Below are 22,646 nucleotides of genomic sequence, written 5' to 3' on the forward strand. Positions count from 1 at the left end.
CTTGGCTGTGACATTATAGCCAGCACCACACTTCAGCAATGACTGAAGGAACAGCAGCTTTACATGTAGGATGTTGCTGGCTGCTATGTCACTCATTCAGTGTTTCAGGTTCCCCCTTAACCATTGTCACCCTAGCTTTGCCTAATGGCAGCGTCGGCCCTAGAGGGGATCACGGTGTGAACTGAGCCAGTATTCACCAAGAGTACAGCCTACCACTTTACTAGGAACAATTGACAACACCACTTCATAGTGAGTTGATTTGGTGCACTCTTATGAATTTTGGTTTAGCTCTCAAAATGACTGTCTCTACTGGTATTCCCCCCTCTCCGTCTCTGTTCTCCCCATTCCCTCCTCCTACCATTGCGTCTCTGTCCGTCCTCCCCTCCCCTTAGATTGTACGCTCCTTCGAGTAGGGCCTCCTTTCCTTCTGTTCTCCACCACCTTAACTCTGCTCTTCAGCTCCTTGTCTCTTCCACAAGGTCCTCCTGCCCTTCTAGCCCCAAGAGCCTTGGGGCTCTCACCTCTCATCTAGCTGTACATTGAGCTTCGGAGTTACTGTGCTTTTTGTTAACTGCACCGTGCTGTCTCACCCTGTATCGTGTTTCTGTCTGTCCCTGTACGGCTCTTCGGATAGCTAGTGGCGCCCTATAAATAAAAAATAATAATACTGGTAATACACCTCCAGGTTTATCTGTGCTGAGTGTAACAGCCTTACTGTCATTAAATTAATCAGATTTGACAATATTTAACTATTCCACTCTAGGGAAAAAGGGATGTCTAAGGAATATCACTTTGAGAAAGTGTCTCACTACAAACTTCTTAGAAATTTAATTTTTTAATCTTGTTTTCTTATTCAATGAGGACATTTTAAATATATACGTGTATTTTTAAACAATAGAAAATGTATAGCTATAATAAAGGCAGTCAAATCTTAGTTAATGAGCTGATATAAATGCCTCTTGCATGAGCAAACGTTGAGTGATCTCCAGCAAATGACATCACCTTTTTTCTGAAGATAAAAATAAAGCTAGAGACAAAATTATGCATTTTTATTTTTAGTAACATGAAACTAAAAAAAACACTACACAGACAGTATATAGTACAGCTTTCCAATACTAAAATAAATATATAATAAATAAATCATTTAATATAATCAGTTTTGGAAATGTTGGACTTCAGCACATAGTCGTAGTTTAGGACTCTTGAGGCCCCTAGCTTCCCTGAGCAATGAGTCTTTGTATGACCAAAGGATCCTGTAACTACTGGTTTATAGCCTGTCAACAGCCCACCGACCCTGAACTAGAACAGCTCCGCTTTAAATGTTCTGTACAAGTGAAGGTGCACTGTTAAATGGGAAATGTATATACAGATCATTTGTCAATTGTAACACTAAATAAAAAAACAGGTTGGTTCTTATGCTGACAAAAAATACTTTAGTCCTGTTCTCTTGTGGCCAGAAATCCCACCAATGCCTTAACAAAAATTAAGAGGTGGTGTGGATGGAAGAAGCAGCAGTGCTATCCTCACAAACAGGACAGGCTCATTATCAATGATGCTCTGCTGTACCGCCAATAATATCCTATTATAATGGAATGAGAGAGAGAAAACTTTAGTGTCAACTCTCTGATGTGATCACCAACATAATCTAAGTGACACCCCAGAATGCCGTGTCTGCGGCCTGGAATTCTAGAACACCAGCTTTAAACTTGTTCAGAGGGAAACTAATCAGTTCCCCTTTCATCAAACAGCATCGGGTACAGACGGGAACTGATGTACGATTAGGTGAACGGGCGGATCTAGAAAAATGTTGTACCCCGGCTGCTCCGATTGCGTTTTAAACACGATCAGAGCAGCCGGGCAGCACACTGTCACTGCCGAGCAGACCTGCACATGGTGTGCAGCTGTCGGCAGCAAGCCGATTGCTCCGATCGCCCTCCCCCTGGATCCGCCACTGTAGGTGAATAAGGGGCGGGGTGGTCAGTTGGATGATATTTTGGGATAAGTGGGTGAACGATGAATGATGAAGAAATAGTGTTAATGACTGGAACATGAAGGGTTGACGTTTTAATAATTTTTGTGGGAACGTACCATGAAATGTAATAATTAACATATTGTGAACAGTATGAAAGTGCCCCTCTCATAAAAAAGTGTCACTAATTCTGTTTGCATAGTTAACATGGTCTTGAGGGCCATTGTTTTTGTTTATGGCAACAGGGCTTTGAGAAGAAAATACAAGGATTGTACAACAAATGTAATATGTGATCATCCTCTCAGAATTAAAGAGCAAGTGACTGGCCATTTCTGATTGCATTGGGAGCCATAGAGGGAAGACAAAGTGAGACTGCTTTTTTTGCACCAAGTGTGTCTTTCAGATAAATAGATTTTATTTTTCTTTCACTCTCCTTATTTTATCTAGATTACATTTTTCAAGTCTTAAAATCTTGTTAATCAGAACATAATGCAATTTGCACATGACCTGAAATGCAGCCTGAGACCTATAGTTAGTCCCAAATCTACAGCCTGGATAAATACCAGAGTAAGAGATGAATGAAAGCATAGTATAAAGGTGCATAAATGATAAATGTGATCTCTTAACCTCTTTGGAATTTGTAATAAAGTCCAATTGCAATTCTCAGAGCAGAGCTCCATTAGTAGCATGCTTTTAGTGTATTCTTAATGGTATTTTTAAAAAATCTAAAAATAATATAGAGAACTCGGACATTTATTGTGTCTATGACATACAACTTCAATCTTTTTACAACATTTACAGCTGGAATAGGCCCAAACTAACCAGTCAGGACTGGTGAACACATATATGCTAGAAATATAAATAATTCATGTGCATACCATGCTAGCTTTAGCTGCTGTCACTAAAAGAAGACCAGTAAGGACCTTAACTGTTGCTACATTTATGTAGTGTTATCTTCCACCAAATATAGTCCCTGGGTAACACTCCATTAGCTAAAGCAGAGTAAGATCACCTTTTAATCTGTGCAGATAAATCTGAAACAACCACTGTTGTTCCTGAGTATCTAATGATTACAGTTCTCCACAGATGTGATCAGACTTAGCTGGGACCCCTCCTGAACTCTGTAACCGAACCAGAATTTGTAGAGTCCTCTGGTTCCAATGGCAGAGATGGGGGTTTGGAGACAGAAACAGTGGACCCTAAAAAAATAAAAATTATGGATTATTTAAATATGAATCTGAATTAGACATTGTTAAGATCCAATTTTAATGTCCTGCTTCCTCTTGACAAGTCTCACCTGCTGGGGGAGCAGCAGCCTTACTGTATCCAGCGGCAGAAGACATTGCTCTTCCCAGAGCTTGATTAGACCCCAGTGGGGTCTGCTCTGTCCCAGGACCCTTCCCTGCTGCTCGCTGCTTGGCTTTCTGATCTTTTGTCTGTTTGGTCCAAACCAGACTCTCTCCAACCTGGAGGGCTGCCCCCAACTTCTGGGCCATGTCTACCATCTGCAGAAAGATAAAACAACAATATTAAAATCACATTCAAATAAATAACACTTTACTTAAACAGTTGGTTAAGAACTTTTACATAATTTCATAAATAGTTCTTTTACCAATAGTGTATAAAAATGATCTTCTGTAAACCACTTTGGATCTTTCTATCTAATAAGATTTATTTGTTGCAACCTACAAAACTGTAATAACATTACTCAAAAGCAACATTTTTAATTAAGGTTTATTTTTAGAATATTCTTTTACATTGGAAACATTTCTATATAATATAGACTGTTAATTGTTTAATTTTTTGTTTTTGTATTATTTTAAAATACATTTTGCATTAAAAAACCCTGAACACTCTTATGTTAGAATGACAACCCCTTGCCATCCCATCTAGTACATCACTTAGGAAAGGGCTTGTGCACACAAGTCTTTTAATCCACTTTGCCTCGGATTGGATTTTGACACTTGAGAAACAGATGCTTCAACAGAGGTCAGTGGTATTTATGGAGTGATGTCGTATGCCGTACTTTCGCTCCAGGATCCATAACCTGTGTTGATACATCGGCTCAGAATATTGCTATCTCTCTATATACTATAGACAGGAATGATCTCCATTTAATCATCTCTTTCTCCTGAGTTCCCATGTCAAATGCGTGCGTATTAAGAGGATGTCACAGATTAAAATACTTCTGCACAGGCCCTTCCACAAAAAGTGTGAGTATGCTTTGTGCTTAAAGTGTCTTCCATCTCACCTCTGGGTCAAACTCAGTGGCAGTCTCTCTGAGTGCACTGACTTTGCGCTCTAGCTCCTGGTACTGAATCAGAGCTCCCTTCTTATCTCCCTGGTTATAGAGCAGAACTGCAAAGTTCAAATTCACAAGGGGATCTGTCCTGAGAGAGGGAGGATATGTCAGTAAGAGACGGGAGTACGCAAAAGATATATGAAAAAAAAAAAAAAAAAAAAAAAAAAAAAAAATCGGACAGACATCATTTATCATGATTAAATGTTTGATGTCAGTGTTGGTTGAGGCTCATCCCAATATTCCCTGCATTTTTTTTTGTGGCTCTCTGTATTAGTGAAAAATAATCATTTTCTCATATGTGTAATGTGTGGACTTCAGTTTTAGCAATTTACAATGGACCCAATTCATGAAGCCACACATTCTAAGCGCAATGTGCGTTTGCTTAAAAATGCACGTAAATCGGCTCTGCGTACTCCCAAATTCAACAGGGAGCGGGTCTGAAGATACGTGCGCTGATGAATTCAGGTGTAGGTCTGCTCTGCTCTACTACACAAGACACTGCAGGATACGTCCAATGCCTATGTGGAATATACATTTGCAAAAGAACAGACAGAAAAGATAAATTTATAAATAAAGTCACCTGTTAATAAGATAAGATAGTCATTAATGATAAAACTGGAAAAAAAGTGTTGGGGTTTCTTTAAAAATATTTTTTCCCCTCATGAAATACATTTATTAGGATGATCTTAATGTCTACTGAACATAAATTTTTACAGTTGCTCCTAATTGCAGACACGTTATATCATACATACGAGACCGTCATCTAGTACTCAGAACTTAGACTAACCCTTTAGCTGGAGCAAGAGATGCGGCAAAAAAAAACAAGTAACTTTGTGATGCCCAGAGCTTGATTCAGATGTTGCGTGTGCTTGAGTTTGGCACGCCCGTACTGTATATTGACTACAGCCAAACGTCCCTTCCCCACCCCTTTCATTTCCTGAAATTATAGGCTGTAGTAAGTGCCCTTTGCACTCAAAGACGGAGCGGACATGGCTGTGTTTACTGGCGTATGGTCCGGTTTTGGGCATGCGCAGAGTGAGTTTGCGTACAATATGCTCAAAATCAGAGGATACGTGCCTTGATGAATCAGGCCCGATGAGTTTAAGTCAACTCACTCTATATGCAATTACAATGGGTACTTGGTGGGGTGGAGAGATCAAGAAGGAAATATAGACAGCAACATGCAATATAGCAGAAAATATTGCCACACATAGCTGCAACTTCAAACTCAACCCCATAGTCTATGGAGGAATCCTGGAGATAAAGGCATATTGTGCAATATAATTCAGACTAGTGTTCAGAAGAGATGGAAAAACAAAGAAAAATGCAATGCAAGTGATGGCACAAGAGACAATTGTCAGGCAATGCATAAAGAATGAATGTTATTGTGACTCACTGGTCCAGACTGGCTGCCTGCTGATAGGAGTTCTTGGCATTCTCTGTGTCTTCCAGGTATGTTAGTGCCACTTAAAATATAGGAAACATGGAGTACGTATGAGAACTGTGAGAGATTAGCTGCAGTTTTGAGCCAGTGATCTAATCTCAGCTGGACTCATGGACTTAACAAGTGAAGTCTCACTTACCTGCCAACAGCATGTAAAGTGTAGCATTGCTATTGTGCAGAGAGATGGCGGCACTCAGAAAATGGAAGGCTGAGGCATATTGTTGCATGCTGAGATGAACAAGCCCTAGGTTATAGAGCACTCGCCAGTCAAACGGAGAAAGGTAAAGCGCACGCTTCAGACAGCTGATGGCCTGTAAATCAGGAGACGTGTGGATCAAAAGGGGAAGCAGGTTATATCTTATACATTGTACAAAATGTACCATTTCTTGGTTGTTTTGTAATTTTAAAGGACATTTTCATTTTGAAACAAATTGTTTCCATTAGGCCCAAATATACATATTTGCTAATTACATAGGACCTGTGAGTATTAGTTTAGAAGATACAGCAATGTCTGGCCACATCAGTAGTAATATCGTTCATTAGGTTGTTCTGTTTAAATTACATTCCTATGCAGTCAAATATTGCACACATGACCATGACATTACTGTAGGCTGATTACACACCCACACACACTGCAGAGCTTGAAAATATACAAAATCAGAAAAATGCCTATAAAGATTCACACAAGCAATTCTTTACTCCCAGAATGTATAAAATCACTGGCATACTACCCATGGTAAAATTCAGAATGACTTCTTCATCACCAGTGAGCTCCTTGTTCTTCTTTGATAGCTTATGTACACCACAACTGTGGTGTTGTCTGACTCAAAACGGACAGGCCTGCCCTTCACACCTCTCTGAGCTTCAGAACGTCGATACACAGCTTTGCCTTGTCCTTGGACCAAAGGTCTTGTTAGCGAAGGTGCAACGTCACAGCTCGTCATCCCTGAAGACTTGTGTCTGTTGTTACTATGGTCCAGCCAAAGATGTAAAATGGGCGACCCTTGTTCAAGTTGTCCGCTCTCAACCACCATCTGAGAGACAGATGCATCTCCAGAGTTAGTGTAATCAGTTGAGAAGCCAAATGAAGATTGGACATGAACTACTTTCTCAAGGTGTGTAGTTGAAATATCCTAGAGTGGAACCTAGCGTACTGTACGACATCAAATGTGGTGACCATCTTCCCCATAAAATTCATACAGGTAAGAACTGATGGACTTCTGAGGTCCAGAACCCTCCTCACAAACACCTTGAGTCCAAATCTTGTCTCTGCACACTGGATTCGAAGACTAGGCCCAGAAACACCATCCTTTGATGCTCAACCAGGATGGATTTTTGACCATTCAAAATCCTGCTGTGCGATTGCAGTACCTGGGCTGTCCTGTGCAGGTGAGCCTGCAGTAAGAGAGCTGAATCGGCATTGTGAAGAAGATAGTCCAGCTAAGACACAATATCTCAACAGTTACCACAAGGACCTTTGTGGCACCATCACCAGACTGAACAGGAGAGCTCTGAACTGGAAGTGAGAGCCCTGCACCAAGAATCTAAGAAGGCAGTGGTGCCTGCCTCTCCCAGATAGGAATATGTAGATATAAGTCCCTGATGTCTATGAATGCTAAAAATGTATTGCTCTCCATTTCATTGATCCTGTCCACTTAAAGCTTGGTGTGCAAGGATTTCAGGTTTAAGATGGGCTAAAAAGACTCGCCTGGCTTTTGGACAAGGAAGAGGTTTGAGCAAAACCCAAGTCTTCTGATCTTCCAGTTTGGGGTGGTCATTCCTGAAGAAAGGAAAGATGCAACGGCCTTCCTGTTTTGCCTTTTCCTTGGGAAGCCTCGTGGCATTATTTTCTTCTTTCTTGAGTAATGTCACCTCAGCAACTGGTGAATCATCCAAATCTAACATATCCAAAACCTGACAGACTGCCATAACCAGTTTGTCAATGCCCTGACCTCCAAGGGATTTGACCTCATATCCATCTGGTTCTTCTGGGTCTGATGCACCATAAAAAGCTCCCCCATTTCTTGCGAGAATTCTGAATCCACATGATCACCTAAGGTGGACCTGAGTAACCTGCTTACGTGGTCTCTGAACATTGGGACCTCAAGGAATCTCTACAATTATTATTATCATTTATTTATAGAGTGCCACAAAAGGTCTGCAGTGCCATACATAGAGATTGTCTCATGCCAATCCCAAAACAGATCTGTCCAGTGTCTCTGCCCACGCTGGTTCATCCTGAACCATAGCCGAGGAACCTGCCACAACCTGGGTGATGTCTCTAAAGGGAGAGAGAGTGGTCCAGGAGCATCCACAGAAAGAGCTAATGAAGAAGTTATACTTGCTTCTCTCTCCAAGCAACCTCCATCAACTCTCCGACCCACCTTCCCCAGATGTGCACGTGCCACAGACCTCCGTTTCACAGTACGTAGGTTGTGTATCTGGATCCTGCCATCCGTTTCGTAATTTTGTTTGGCATCTGATGAAATACATAACAGACTTATCTCCTCCAGCTCTGGCCTTACAACTGGTCCCGTTTTCATACATAGTATAAAGGGTACAGCGTGACTAAACAGACAGTGATAGAATCGGACCTCAGATATAAAATAAAATCAATAGAAACAGAGAGACAGAACCTGTAACAATCACACACACACACACACACACGGGATTTAAAGAGTAGAAATACAGATTTAGAAAATTAGGCACTTATCCCCCCAGGCATCCAGATAGCATCAGGAGCCCATGAGGAGAATCCCAGCGAAGAGGAGCTTCAAGCAGGCAGGCAGCCACAGGTACAGCTCAGCCATTGATCACACAACTGCTCAGCTCAGGTTCTTCCAGCGAGTGAATTTCTGACAAGCTTTCTACTGAAGGGACGCCCACAAGGAGGATGAATCAACTGCAGGGGGTGGTTCCTTCCCCTTTGGCCCAGTGCCTCCCTAAAAATCCCCTCTGAACTCCCCTGGGAGCCGAAGGAGAATGGAATAGTACGCAGCTCAGGTGGCAGTGGCTATCCTGAAAACGCTGTTGCTTCAAAGCACTGTCTAAACAGTGCCTTTGCTAGAAATACTTCTGTAACATGTAACCTTCCTTGGAGGACAGTTGAGATACTACCTCATCCTGTGAACAAGGCACGCAATTAAATGGGAGTGAACCAGCAGGAGTACCGAGATTGCAGTATCTGTGTGAAAAAAAAGTTGAATTACACCTAACAGGGCTGCCATCGGCAACACCATATAGAGACCTGCCCAACTCCATGGCCCCTTAAAATGAACTAGAGTGGGCTTGAGAGAGGTGAGGAGCTTCAGTCTTTCAGCGTAAACTATTAAAGTGTCTAGGTCCTGCATCCTCACCACAAAGCTAAGTAAGCAGCGTCCCCCATTGAGGAAGAAAATATATGGAACAGCACTCTTGCAAGTACTCACTAACTTGTCCTATAAATAATTCTTATATTAGGGTATCAAGATCCCCAGATTGCAGCTCCCTATGCTTTCCTGAATTTCCTCTCCATTAGCTGCTGATTAGCCCTTTTGGTGTAACAAAAAACTGGCATTCTTCATTGTAAAACATTAGCACAGTGGCTGATTGGTTCAGAGGAACCACAAAGAATTAAGAAACAGGTGCTATATCTTCCCTACACTTACTGTTAGCGCAAATCATCAGTGCAAACTATTTACAAATCCACGACTTGGATTATTGTGTATGGCCATCACTGATAAATTCTTTTTAGATTACATAAGAGTGTAGAACTACTTTATTGATACCATTAAAAGCTGGTAATAAAGCTATTGATAGAAGAATAGAAAAGCACTCTTACCGCCACATACTTCTTCTTCCCATAAAAGCACATGCCAATGTTGTTCCACAGCGGGGAGCTCTCAGGCACACTAGCAGCTGCAACTCGATACTTGCTGAGCGCCACATCATAATCCCCATGGGACTGCATCATACAGCCAGCTGCTAATATACCCTACAAGATTAAGTATCATTGAGTCATACAGCTACCAATAAATTCATCTGGTCTGATTTTTATTGTTTCAAGATACTGTATTCTTTCAACATATAACCTGAATATTTTCTGTGATTCAATGTAAATTACAATACTTATATTACTTGTACTTGCCTATAGTAAGTCAAATTCCAATCCCCACTGATCAAAGCACATCACAGAGAAAGAGTATAGAGGCACTTGTTTACTGCTATACATTAATTATTATTACTGTAATAAAACAATTATATTATGATATCGCAAGTGTGTCTTGTGTTTGTGTAGACAGGACCACCATTAAAGGTGACATGTTGTAGTTCATTTATTGTAGCTAGCAATCCATACCCCAAACAGTAGAAGTGTGCAGGCAGGAGAGACTTGCATAAGAGCAAAAGACATACAGTAACATAACATAAGACAGCTAAACATTAAGACAGAACATAGTTTATGTACTGTATTCAAATAAATAAATAAATAAATAAATAAATAGAAATGAAGAATTGTACACATCTCCTCACCTTGTAATTACTGGGGTCATAAGTCAGAGCATTTCCAAGATATTCAAAGGCTTTTTGATACAAACCATTCTGCGGTTAGAGGAAAAAGTGTGTAAGTTGAGCACTCCATAAGAGAATATAGTTTCAACCTCTGAGCATAGAGGATCAGAAAGAGGCATAAAAATGACAATAAGATACAAACACACACAAGAGAAAAAGAAACATATGTAAGCCAGAGAATGCCTGTAATGCCCAGAGAACTTATAGAGAGAGAGCACACGGTGTGACAACCAGAGAGCTAATAAGGTAAAACTGAAGTAACAGAAGTCAAAGCAGCAATTGTGTAATCTACAAAGAGAGGAATAAATCAACAATAAGCAGAATATGTGTTTGGTCATAGAAAAAAAATCAGAAGAGATATTGAATAAAATAAAGGAAATTCAAGAAATTCAAATTCAAGATGTTACAAGTGATGCAACATCCAGGAGAAAAGATGTGAAAGGTGCAGAATGTTGAAGTGAGAGAAGGGTGATGGAGATTTACTTGTAAATACAGAAGTCCTAGTGTGGTCAACAGCTCTGTGCTCTCTGGAGATAACCTGAAAAATAAATCATAGAGCTTATATTATATAACATTATGTCCTGTCAGCACTTTAAGAGGAAGACACTTATTTGTAATATAAATTATTACAAAAGTAACTACAATAAACCTTTATAAATTCTTTTACAACAATATGGTGTCCTGAAATGGTTCTTGTGAGTGATAATTGGTACTCTGTATATACAGTAGCATGTGCTATAGATTTCAGTGGCAGTAAAATGTGGTAGAAGCATATGTATATGTTCTGCAACCGGCCTTGTATGAGATAAGTAATCATACACTACATTACATGATCAAATCTTGCATTTGCAATAGTAGAAATATTACACTTTTAGAAAGCAAATGCATCTACCAAAACCACTTCATGCTTTCAGCAGGCACTATGGGCACATACTTACTGCAGTGCCTGCAAATAGGTCTGAATAGCACCTTCTGTGTCTCCCTCCATTAGCTGAATCTTCCCCAGGGTCATGGAGGTGAGATCCTGTCTGTGCTGCTGCAGAGCAAGATTCAGCTGCTCCTTACTCTACATGATGGGAGAGAAATTGTTCAAACATGCTACAAGGGGACATTTGTGAAAACGGGTATAAAAGAAAACTGTAGTGTTGACCACAGCAACCAAACTATAAAGGTTATTCTACAGTTTAGAAGATGAAATAACACATCTGTTTAATTGGACAGTGATTTAACTTTCATGGTAGCAGAATTTGTGACCAGAACATAGAACGATGCCTGTTTCCGGGATGTACACACAACATTCATAGTAAGTGCTGTGTGCACAATTAGGAAGTGTCTAAGCACTTATTTATGCATATGGGAATAGCCCTGTTAAACAGCTAGGGTGTTTTCATAATGCAAAATATTGAGGGCACCTCACTTTCATAATTCATCAGGGATCAGAGGTCCAAAGATGCACCACAGGACATACAACAGCATGTACATCCTTCGCACTGGTTTTTATAAAAGTTCAACTGTAGCTTGAAGAATTCCAAAAATATATTGCAAAACCTCCTAAAAATACACGTTTCATGAAAATTACATATTGCAAAGCAATCACTCCACTTCGTGTCTCCTACCTTGCTCAAGTCTTTCAGATAGAGATAACAAACACCCAAATTGTGACATATCTCCTATACAAAAAAGTAAAATAGGATACACTTAAAATGGGAACCAGCAATTGCATGTTAATAAATATAAGTTGATTTTTTTTGTTGTTGTTGTTTTCTTAAATGAGATTAATGGCAAAACTGTTGAAAATTATTTATTATATATATTTATCATAGTGCAATCTTAACTTTATATGAACTCTTTATTTCTGGTGGTTTTTAGGACACTATCCCTAGAACTTCTGAGGAAGGCAAATAAAAATAAAATGGAAGTTTGTATCAAAACAAAATGAGCATAATGTACTGTTGAGTACGAATAAGATCAGATCTTCTGCACAGATTGATGTAACCCATGAATACAAACAACAATAGACATTGGACAATAGACAATGGAGGAATACGTTTTTTTTCTTGAAGCCTGGTGTGCGTGTTCCAGAATACCCAGTGCAGTGCAAAGTCTGTGGTGTGGGCTTGGGACCCTTCCTGAAAGGGAAAGGGCCCTGATTCTCCCCATCCCCCAAGAGCCAAAAGACCCCAGAGAGGGATAAGGGTCTTCAGTCCCTCCTTCGCTGGAGTTAGGGAGGGCCCCTTGACATGCCTGACCTCCGAAGACGAAAGGCCCCTTAGAAGGCAGGGGTCTTCAAGTGCATGGCTCGCACAGGCCCCTTTCTCACCTAGGTAGGCTGAAGCTTTCCCTAGGGGAACTGACTTTTCGGCTCCACCCAGAAGGAGGGAGCCTTTGAAACCTCGCGAAGAGGGTCGCCTATAAGGGTCTATACCCAAACACCTCGAAAATGTGATCAGACAAAACAAACGTAAATAAATAATAGTACCAATAATAATTAAATAAGTGCCTGTAGGCTTTGGCTCAATGTAGGAATAGGCTTTAGAGTGTTGAAAATTAGTATGTAGGAAGAAGTTCTGAACATACCCAATCCTTATTATTGAGTCTTGCTGCCTCTATGTAAACTTCAACCGCTGCTCTGTGCTTCCCAAGCAAGAACCTGAAAGAAAGATTCATGAGAAGACCGGAAGATACAGAAAGGACAGCACACTACAGCAAATGAGGAGAGGTCAATGAATAGAGGAGAGTTATTAGTATTTAGTTATGCACTTTGAACTTTTCAATTTAACTGCACTTTCAGAGCTATATCTACTAGTAATTAAATAAAAACATCATGAGAATGTATGTGACGTTCTAATGTAGAGAAAAAACATTTTCACAACAAAAAGCTTTGAAGCAGTTGTGTGTGTGATTATATTATAAATGTCATGCCTCCTCAGCCATGTCATGCTTGAAAAAAATCTGAGGGCCAATACATTACCTTAAGCTAGGAACACACTGGCCCGATGATTGCACGAAAAACCTCCAATTAGCCGTCATCCGACATTTTGGTCAGATATCGTATCAGTGTGTATAGTGACAAGATGATCTAAAGTCGTCCCAAAGTGCCGATCATCATTTCATTTGGTAGGTCGTACTGTAATATTTTCCGCCCAATCATGTAGTGTGTATGCACTCATGCTCACAATCTCCATAGAGTTTAGAGAGTCTGGCTCTTTTCGGCCGATGCTAGCGATGAATGTCCCGGTGAATAAATGTAGAGAGTGTTGTAGAAGGAATAATTCATTTGTGCGTTCTGAGACAGAATGTTTCGTTTCAGAGTCACAGTAGCTAGCGAAATTCGTTAGGACATGTGTATAGCTATAACATGGCATTTTAAACAGTATGACAATGTGACAAGAATGAATATTGTCCTGTCATTCTCTGAAGACTAGAGGACCAGATGAAGAGCACAGATCTGAAGGTAAATCGTGTCTATGTGTACGCATGAATCCCCAGACTGATCGGACTTTCAGTCGTAGGTACAATTGTTTGAGAGAACACATTGGTCGAAAAATTCTTCAGTGTGTACCTAGCCTTAGTGTAACTGAAGAGTGAGTGAATGTACATGAAAAACGCATCATGCTGTGCTTTAAAAAAAAAAAAAAGTTTAAAACACATTAACTGAATGAAAACAGTCAATAAGTCTTAAGAGTCCAGAGTGAGGAAATAAAAATAAAGAAATTATGAGAATAGTTTTTTATACTTCTACAGTAAAACATTAAAAGTTTTCAAATGGAAAGGAAATACATTTAAAAAAAATTGTTAAACAGTAGGACAAAACTCAGAAATGATGATGAAGAAAAACAAAATATTGGACAGGCCCAGGAAAAATGAAGAGCATGTGTTATCAGAGCTACAGATCACCAGCAATCTCACAGTGATCGGGCTACTTGTTTCAGGTTATCCACACTGGTCGGATTTAAGATTGCACAAGTCTGGAAAAGTTCAAGAGACTCCTGGATTTTCCCCTCCAATCTCAGGAGCAATGCTGGAAAGAGAAAAATATCAAGAAAGAAAGAAATTAAGATGCAAACAATAACAGATTGGCTAAACATGAGAAAAGATGAGAGCAAGAAGAGGGTTAGGATGAAGCTGGAGGAAGTTTAAAGGAAGACAGACAAAATATACACAGAAATATATTTGATTATGCAGTAAGATGGAGGTCAGGCAATATTCTAATGTGATATAATGGTCTCTCACCTTGCACATATACTGCATATTCACACACTCCTTCTGTTGCCTGCAACTGCTCCTTAATCACAGACTGGAGAAATAAAACAGTATTATGATCATCATGGATTTATTAAGAAACACCCATTACAAGCACTGATAAAAAAAACAAACAAACAACCAGTCAGAGATTGCATGTTCTAATAAAGCATATAAACAAACACCCATCCTGTAATTCCAGGATAGAGTATAAGTCATAGTTGTTGCCGAGTCCATTACACCTCACCTTGCAGGCCTCATAATCCTTACGGACATAGTGCAAATGAATAAGCCAGTTGCGTCTTTCCAGTATAGGTAGGTCTGGGGCTGTGGAGAGTGATGATTGCAGTTACACATGATCTTATTGATAACAATTACGATGAAACTAAAGCTTAGATAGTGATGATGAAGGTCAGCACTAGATATTTTTATAAAGAAGCTAATGAACACAATATTATACACAGTGAACTAAATGCCCTACTCTAATTGGAAGTAAAGCATATGCATTCCTCCTCATTACCCATGTTGCACACAGATTTGTGAACTTCAAAAAATAAGTTACACCCATAACATTGAGCCGGTGGTACCCAAAAATGCAATGGTGCTGGGATGCCACTATGTGCACAGGGTAAGGCATGGGACACTAAAGCACTTTTGATTTTAAGCGGCAACAATTTTTATATATCTTGCCTGAAAGGCTGGGACCTATATGGAACTATTTATTTAACTTACTTATGTACCCACACTTAACCTTTTCTGTATCACTTTTTTGTTTTTGAGGAGTTTGGGAGTGACCCATGGGCAGCCCTCTCCCTAAGGCATCAGAGGCTCTCCTTCTGTGGGCTGCTGAAGATCCAATTCCCTGAGGGAAGCTTCAGCCAAACTTGGGGAGAAAGCGGTCCACCGAGTCTTGTAGCAGAACTGGGCCTAAAGACACTTGCCTCCTAATGGGCCTTATGGCTCCGGGGGTCATCCCCTAGCTTTGTTGAAGGGGGACCTGAAAACCCTTATTCCTCTCTGGGATGGCTTCTGGGGGATGGGGAGGAACAGGGCCTTTTCCTTTTAGAGAAGGATCCAAAGACCCAAGTGCCCGGAATAGTCACTGCACCGGGTGATTGAAGAAAATACCTCGGACTTAAAAATAAATAAATAAATAAATATAAAGATGAGGGAATTTATTGGGGGAGGATTCCTGAAGTGGGATTTTACTTGGTTGACCGAGGTACAATTAAATATGATCCAGGACTCATGGATGATTGAGTGTCCCCAGTGATAAGAAATTTTAAACTTGGATCTATATCAATATGGAAAAAAATAATAATAGATTTATTACAGCAAAATAATACAAATATATATTTTATTTGCTCATTATTTAATTTTCCATTTTGCAATAGTTCCCTTTAATGATTTTGCGATATCAGAGAGCAAAGGTCGATTTTCTCATATTTCTCTTGTATTAAAAATGCCATACGAGCAAAGAGGGCAATAACTTTGATGGCCAGTGTGAACATGTTGTTACCATCCAACTAATGGGCAGCATTAAGTTACAGTCCGAGATCAGACCCATGCCACACAAGACACATGGTTACTTGACATTCCTGCAACTACAGCAAAACTGAAATTATTATGTCACAAAGCCACAAGAACAAGTTCGAGACTGCACCTTTTTTAATACGGGATTTTCTCAAGCTTGCAGATTCTGGTGGGAGCTGTTAAAAAACAATGAAATCAAAATTCAGTGGGTGTTATCAATAAAACATAAAATTTGTTTGCAAAAACTCGAATGGAACATCAAACCAGAACAATATGTGTTCCTGGTGTCAATGCTTTCAATACCATGATATATTCTTAGGCCAAAATTTCCATACTGCTTCTGTACATTTCTTTATAGGTTTATTAGAATAAACTATAAATAAACACATTTCACTGGCTCCAAGGTGTGTCTTCATGGTTCTTACCTTAAAACCTAATCATATATATCCCATGAGTGTTGGGGGTTTCAGTGTTCAGGTTTGAAATAAACACTTTACTTTATATTAATATGTGCCAGGAAGTCAAATGATGTGTTCCCTTTAGCCACTGAAATGCTAGGAGCTTTGCTATAAATGTAAACCAGCTAAACAAACAGTAAACTAAACAAGTACACCAAATGATCCCTAACATGTAACACAAAGCTGTGACATTATCCTATGCTGACTTTAGACCATTTTAGATGATGCATGAACTTTATATTGTTAGTGATGGAGTTCACCACCCAATACAACAATATCAATGGTATCTGGTGGAATTTTGTATTACTTAGTGTGTGCAGGCACAAAATAAAAAAGTCTTGCTTAAACACCATAGTAGTTTTATTATTTTGAAAGCTTTTCTGAACGGTTATCAATAAAATGAGGTGTGGGCAATAGGGTGTCAAATTTACCTACAGTCAGTCTTGCACTGGCACTGTGGAATATCGGAGAATTCCCAGTTGGAACTGTGGGCCTCCCTAACAACCACTCTCTACATCAAATAAATTATTGCCAAGAAACTGATAAAAACCATATAGAATCCAAAAGGCCGTGCTACCAGTGTGAGGGTAGTGGGATATGAGGAGGTAAGTTATCTTTGAGTGTGATCCCTGGACTGTGTGTGTATGGTGAAAATAGGAGTCCTGTAAATACAAATAATATAAAAAAATAAAGTCTAGTATATATAAACCAGCTGCAGTGGACCAGGACTGAGATTGCATTCAGTTCTTCAGGGATCGTTGCTTATACAACATGCAGGGGTGCTGAGAAGGACTGTACATCTGTGCAAAAGTCATCCAATTGGGTACCATATTCCCTTCAATACCAGCCTCATACTTTCTGTAATTCTTCAGGCAGCTTTATCTACTAAATGAGTGAAAGCAGAACACTATGTCTGTGCGTGGACAACTTATTAAATCCGTTTAAAACCTAAACTGAAATCATACCATCTAGATTATTAGCACTATTACAAAGCCAATCATGACTGATATATGTACCTTAACCTTTTATCAACACATAGAAATAATTAGCTGTCTTTTTCTACTCATCTATACTTCCACTGATCAAATTAGACTACAAGCTCTTCAGGGAAGACTTCTTATATTTCATAGGCTAGTGTCAGTAATTGCTGTAACTCAACAGGAAACCAGCAAAGGGGGAAAACCCTGAAAACTTCTTCATCATGTCGGAGCAGGTTTTGAGCAGCGATTCAATCGCTTGTGATAGATACAGGAGACATACCAGTAGTCTATTTTGTTTTAGTAGTCTTATTTGCATCAGCAGTATTTCTGATGGTTCTAAAAGTTTCATGCATTATAAAAGCTGTCTGAACATAAAAGCAGAGTGAGTACTATTCCAGTTTACATAGCGTATCTTGAGCTCGATCGCTCAGTGCATATCCAGAAAGTGCTTGCACACATATATGCATGTGCAGATTTGTGTGTTTCCACCACATACACCAGCTTGTGCCCGAAGAAGTACTACTGGGTGGGATGGGGCCATTCTAATGTAAGCAGAGTACAGTAAGGGCGTTTTTGTGCAACTGTGAACAAATACAATCTGGAGAAAGATGCATATATCCCAGAGAAGGCCATATTATTTGCAGGTACTCAGAAACAGGTGCATGTAGCAGGATGATGAATATGATGTCCGCCACCAGCAAACCACTTTTCACTTGCTCTTTACAATTGCACGACTGAAGATTCCTTCATCGCTTGGCCATCTTTTATGCTTTTGTGTGAATGTACTTTTTTTTCCACATCACACAGGAAGTTGTTTCTGCTGTATTAGGGATGTTTTTTTTAAGTGTATTGATGCCTAATAGTGAATGTGTTTTATGCACACAAAACAAATAGATAAAAACATGGGCACAAGTGGAACGAAAGTGTCTGTGAAGCATGCCTGACATAAATGGGTGTATATGCTACAGGTGACGATCTGTATGGATCTTAAGATCCATACAGCGGAAATTATGTCCAATTTGGGACCAAATCCGCTTTTACAATAGCAGCTAGACAAAAAAACTGTTCATTTCAATAGTAAAACATCTACTTTAACAAAAACACAACATTGCAGGAAAAAAAAATACCACTTTTCACACACTTATTTTTGAGTATCTCAACATACTACGTATTTAACATAATTTAGCCACCCTCAAAATCGAGTCACTGCCGATGCAACATAACTTTTTTTCTCATTCAGGATTTATCTATGGTTTATCATCATGTATTCTGTGCTAAACTTCTAACAAACAATAAATACTTTGGTGACACTAGTTACATCAAAATAATGACGAACATGGCGCATTAATCTGACCCCGGATTAGTCAGACCTTGATGCTTAATCCTAAACACCTACAATGCTCCACTCGTACCATCCATGGTTATAAATGTATGCGATGGGTATTCTCCGACTACCCCCCACCTGCAGGACACAGACATAACCTATACTGTAATTTAGTATCGATTATATCCTTAAACCTCCCTATTATACCGATCAGCCCGGCGGCAATTTGGGGCTCCGTACATACAAACCTCTCATCTAAATCATTTCTGCAAGAACAATATTTACTCCTCATAACCCAAACCTCCGCTGCTCTGCGCACAACACTACCTAAACCAGGGTAGATTACCGTCTTTACAGCATCCTCCGCCATCTCTGACAGGCTAACATAGCGGTTTAGTTTCCAGGGCAACCGTCTTACACCACTTCCGGCATGTTCACCAGATGGTTATTCCGACAGGTACACCTTCCCCGACACTGGTTCCGTGACACTGGCATAATACAGTAGTTGCTTAGAGTACACGCCGAGTGTGTTGCAAAGCCAACATGTCTCTCACACACACACACACACAATTATTCCTATTATGCGAACACAACAAAATAGGGACATGTCATGTTCGAACAGCCCGTGAGAGTATTCCTCTTCCCTAGCAGCATTCCATAGTTGGAGATTCTACTCTCTAACAGTAGAATCTATAGCGCTCCACGAATGGCAACCAGGGTGCAGGCTGGGGGTATTTGACCACCTGGGCTGATCCCATTGTGGGCAACCTTGGGCTGGATCACTGGGCCACCTGCATTATTTTTCCTTTAAAATGTTCTTAATAGGTTGGTGAGTTGAGTCTAGTCTCCCAGGCTAAAATTTGCTAGTCCTCCACTGGTAGCAACACCACCCTTTAGATGAGGAATTGTAGTTTAATTTACCACATGCACTTGTACTTTATGTACAGTTATTAACAGATTATAGAATGGGTTCTATACACATAAGTATTCAGTGGGAATACAGTGGAGGCATCATAAATTGTCCATCCTGTATTAAATGTGTTTGCAGGTGGTAGATAATCAATAAAGATTAATAACTCGTATTACCTTTGTTGAGTACATGGTAAACATAAATCAGAGCAATGTGTAACGCTGTATGTATGCAGGTGTGATAGATCCAGCACAATGTGGACTGCTGCATGTTGTAAGGAATGTTGATCATTGAGTACAACTCATTGAATTCAATTATCACTGGACTGACCATGACCACCTAAAATAGCACCAAATGGCAGTTATGGTTGGTTTAGAGTCCAATATGAACATTGTGTATTCCTCTTCACAAGAAGCAACCATGCTTAATCCAGATTATGGTGGTCTGGTATGGTAACTGTTTATGAGCAAAAAGAAAAGGTCCTGTTAGCCTCAGCAACCAGATATTGGTTTTACATTTCAAGACTGTTAGGAAAAAGTCAGAATTTGATACATTGCCATGCTACAGCATGTGCATTGATGGGCAATCCGATACACTTCAAGGGCCACAAGTACAGCCTTCTAACCTTCAAAAGGGCTGCACATTAACCTTAATTATAAAAAAAAAAATGCAGCTCCAAAATTACTTTCTTACTAGCTGCTCACTTATCCCAAAATGCCCCTTCCTGCCCTCAGACATTTCACATACACTCTACATGGGAAAGTAGCAGTGGCAACCCATTAGTCACTAATTACTAATTAGTTTTCATTAGATTAGTAGTAGGTAGTCACTGTTATCATACCTCCCAACTGTCCAGATTCAAGTGGGAGAATCCAGAGTTGAGGGGACTGTCCCGCGGTTGGCACCTTTGTCCCACCTTGCAAGAAGTTGGGAGGTACCATGGTGAGCCAGTGCCAGATGTCTTGGGTGCCCGCATTAAGCGAAGGGTGATTTTTGGGGACTCGGAGGACTGTTAGGGGAGGCTTAGCACTTAAGAGCACAAGGCATGCCTACAGGGTGTTTTGACCAATCCTATTGGACAATGGCCCTCTAGTGTGACACAGACATGCCCCATTTCGGAGCATGCCCTATTTTGTGTCCTGATTTGGATATTAACAATGTTAGGAGGTATGAATTATTAATAAAACCAAGCCCTTTTTATCTTTTCAATTAAGTTCTATCAGTCTGGAATCACAGTTGCAGTGCTTTCACGCAGAGCAAAGATGGAGACCAAGTGGTGTAGATTGCATTACAGTCCCTCATCCTGCTCTGATCTAAGATGTGCTGATTTCCCTCCATTTTGTGGAGGTAATTTGATGCGAAAGTCAGGTTCAGTCTTTTTTTTTACTCTACGACACATGCCTCTTACGAAAAGTCAAGGAGACTCCTGAACTGCTGGGAGTCCTTACAAATAAGCAGGCACCCTTCCCTAGTGAAGAGGACATGATAACACTATTTGCAGCAATTTGTGTCAAGGCCCCACTGCTAGATGCCACAAATAGCGTAGCAGGGCCATGATGACACAAATTTTTGCGGTCATACGCCCAGCACATCTCCCTGCCAGGACATCTAGAAAGTTGGGGCTGTGGGTGAAGCATCACATATATGTGCAGGGGAAATGCGTAGGACGCATGAAAACCAATGTCCACTTTAGACGCGTTTTAATGACCCATTATTAGCACATGTTCCATGCATTGTAGTTATTATACAATGTATTCTATGTGGTATTCAAATTTCTAGATTGCAACAGTGATAAACAACTCCATAAGAAACCATCATCATCAGCTATTTATATAGCGCCACTTCCATTCATTATATTTTTAAAGAGGCTGTCAGGCGTGTGTAGCTGAAAACAATGGAAAGGTGTGAATGAATTGATTGTCGTACTTCTCCAAGCAGGTGGCAGAAAAATATCAATTATTGACAAGCTTTTTATCAATTGAGATTGCAGAATAAATGGTAGATACCAATTATGATCAGTAGTTATAGAAATTGTGTTTACTTTTTCTTACAAATTTTGTTTTAAATATGCTGTTGACCAGTAGAATGTTAGTAAATTGAATTTGTACTGCCAACTTGTGAACTTAAGCAGAGGATGCCAAATGGAAAAGATCTGAGAAAAAGATCATGTAGTACAGTATAGCTCCTGAAGTATCTCATTGGTTCCTGACAGAGCAGACATGAACTCAGAGGTCATTGCTCAAAAATATTTTCATATAGCACTTTTTTTGCATGAAGCAATTAGGATATTTGCTCGTTTAATGTGTATATATAGTAATTCATACCAGTTGTAAACCCATATAGGGAATACATAATTCATGAACTGTAGAAACTATATTTCATTTGTGAAGACTGCAATGAGGGAACATTATACAAAGAAACTATTTATTCTATTTTTTCCTAGAGCTCGTTTGTCAATAAGGTGCATTGTTCAAAATTTGCCAATTAAAATGGTATTGTAAGCTCTCACAGGAGCCTTCTCTCTCACATCAGCACCTCCTTTTTCAAACTTGTATTCATTTCCTTTTTATGTGTGATTATATTTGTCTGATTTATAACTGACTGGCGCTGTGGAGCTTTGTGGCACCTTACAAAGAAACAATGATAAACACATTCTTCTGATTCTCATAATTTGACCAAAAAATATTTTATCATTAGACTTAGCCCTCTCATTTCTGCTACTAGAAATCTGTAAAGCCGAATATTTATGTTCCTAAATCACTAATGCACCTCGATTTACATAAAGTAGAAATTGGTTCCTATATATGTTCTCTGCATTTGGTACACAAAAACAAGCAAGGAGTGGCTTTGTGGACCAAGCAGTCATGTCACATGTAAGAGACATGGTTTTCTGCTTTAAGCTACAACAGTTATGCTAGGGTTAGGGGTCGTGAATA

The 22,646-nt window shown here is 39.7% G+C and overlaps 1 protein-coding gene across 1 annotated transcript; it reads right to left on the reverse strand.

Annotated features, from left to right (window-relative positions):
- Positions 1–1,034: 1,034 nt before the first annotated feature.
- On the reverse strand, positions 1,035–19,211 carry BBS4 (Bardet-Biedl syndrome 4). The gene is made up of 16 exons (XM_075208331.1): positions 19,147–19,211; positions 16,169–16,214; positions 14,753–14,832; positions 14,497–14,560; positions 14,173–14,284; positions 12,841–12,913; positions 11,880–11,933; positions 11,202–11,329; positions 10,747–10,801; positions 10,225–10,293; positions 9,536–9,688; positions 5,855–6,026; positions 5,668–5,737; positions 4,221–4,359; positions 3,267–3,474; positions 1,035–3,168 (listed from the first exon to the last, which is right to left on the reverse strand). The coding sequence occupies exons 1-16, from the start codon at positions 19,168–19,170 to the stop codon at positions 3,068–3,070; spliced, it is 1,548 nt and encodes a 515-aa protein (XP_075064432.1). The 5' UTR covers positions 19,171–19,211; the 3' UTR covers positions 1,035–3,067.
- Positions 19,212–22,646: the final 3,435 nt, after the last annotated feature.

Source organism: Mixophyes fleayi, chromosome 4 (genome assembly GCF_038048845.1).
Source record: "Mixophyes fleayi isolate aMixFle1 chromosome 4, aMixFle1.hap1, whole genome shotgun sequence".
NCBI lineage: Eukaryota > Metazoa > Chordata > Amphibia > Anura > Limnodynastidae > Mixophyes > Mixophyes fleayi.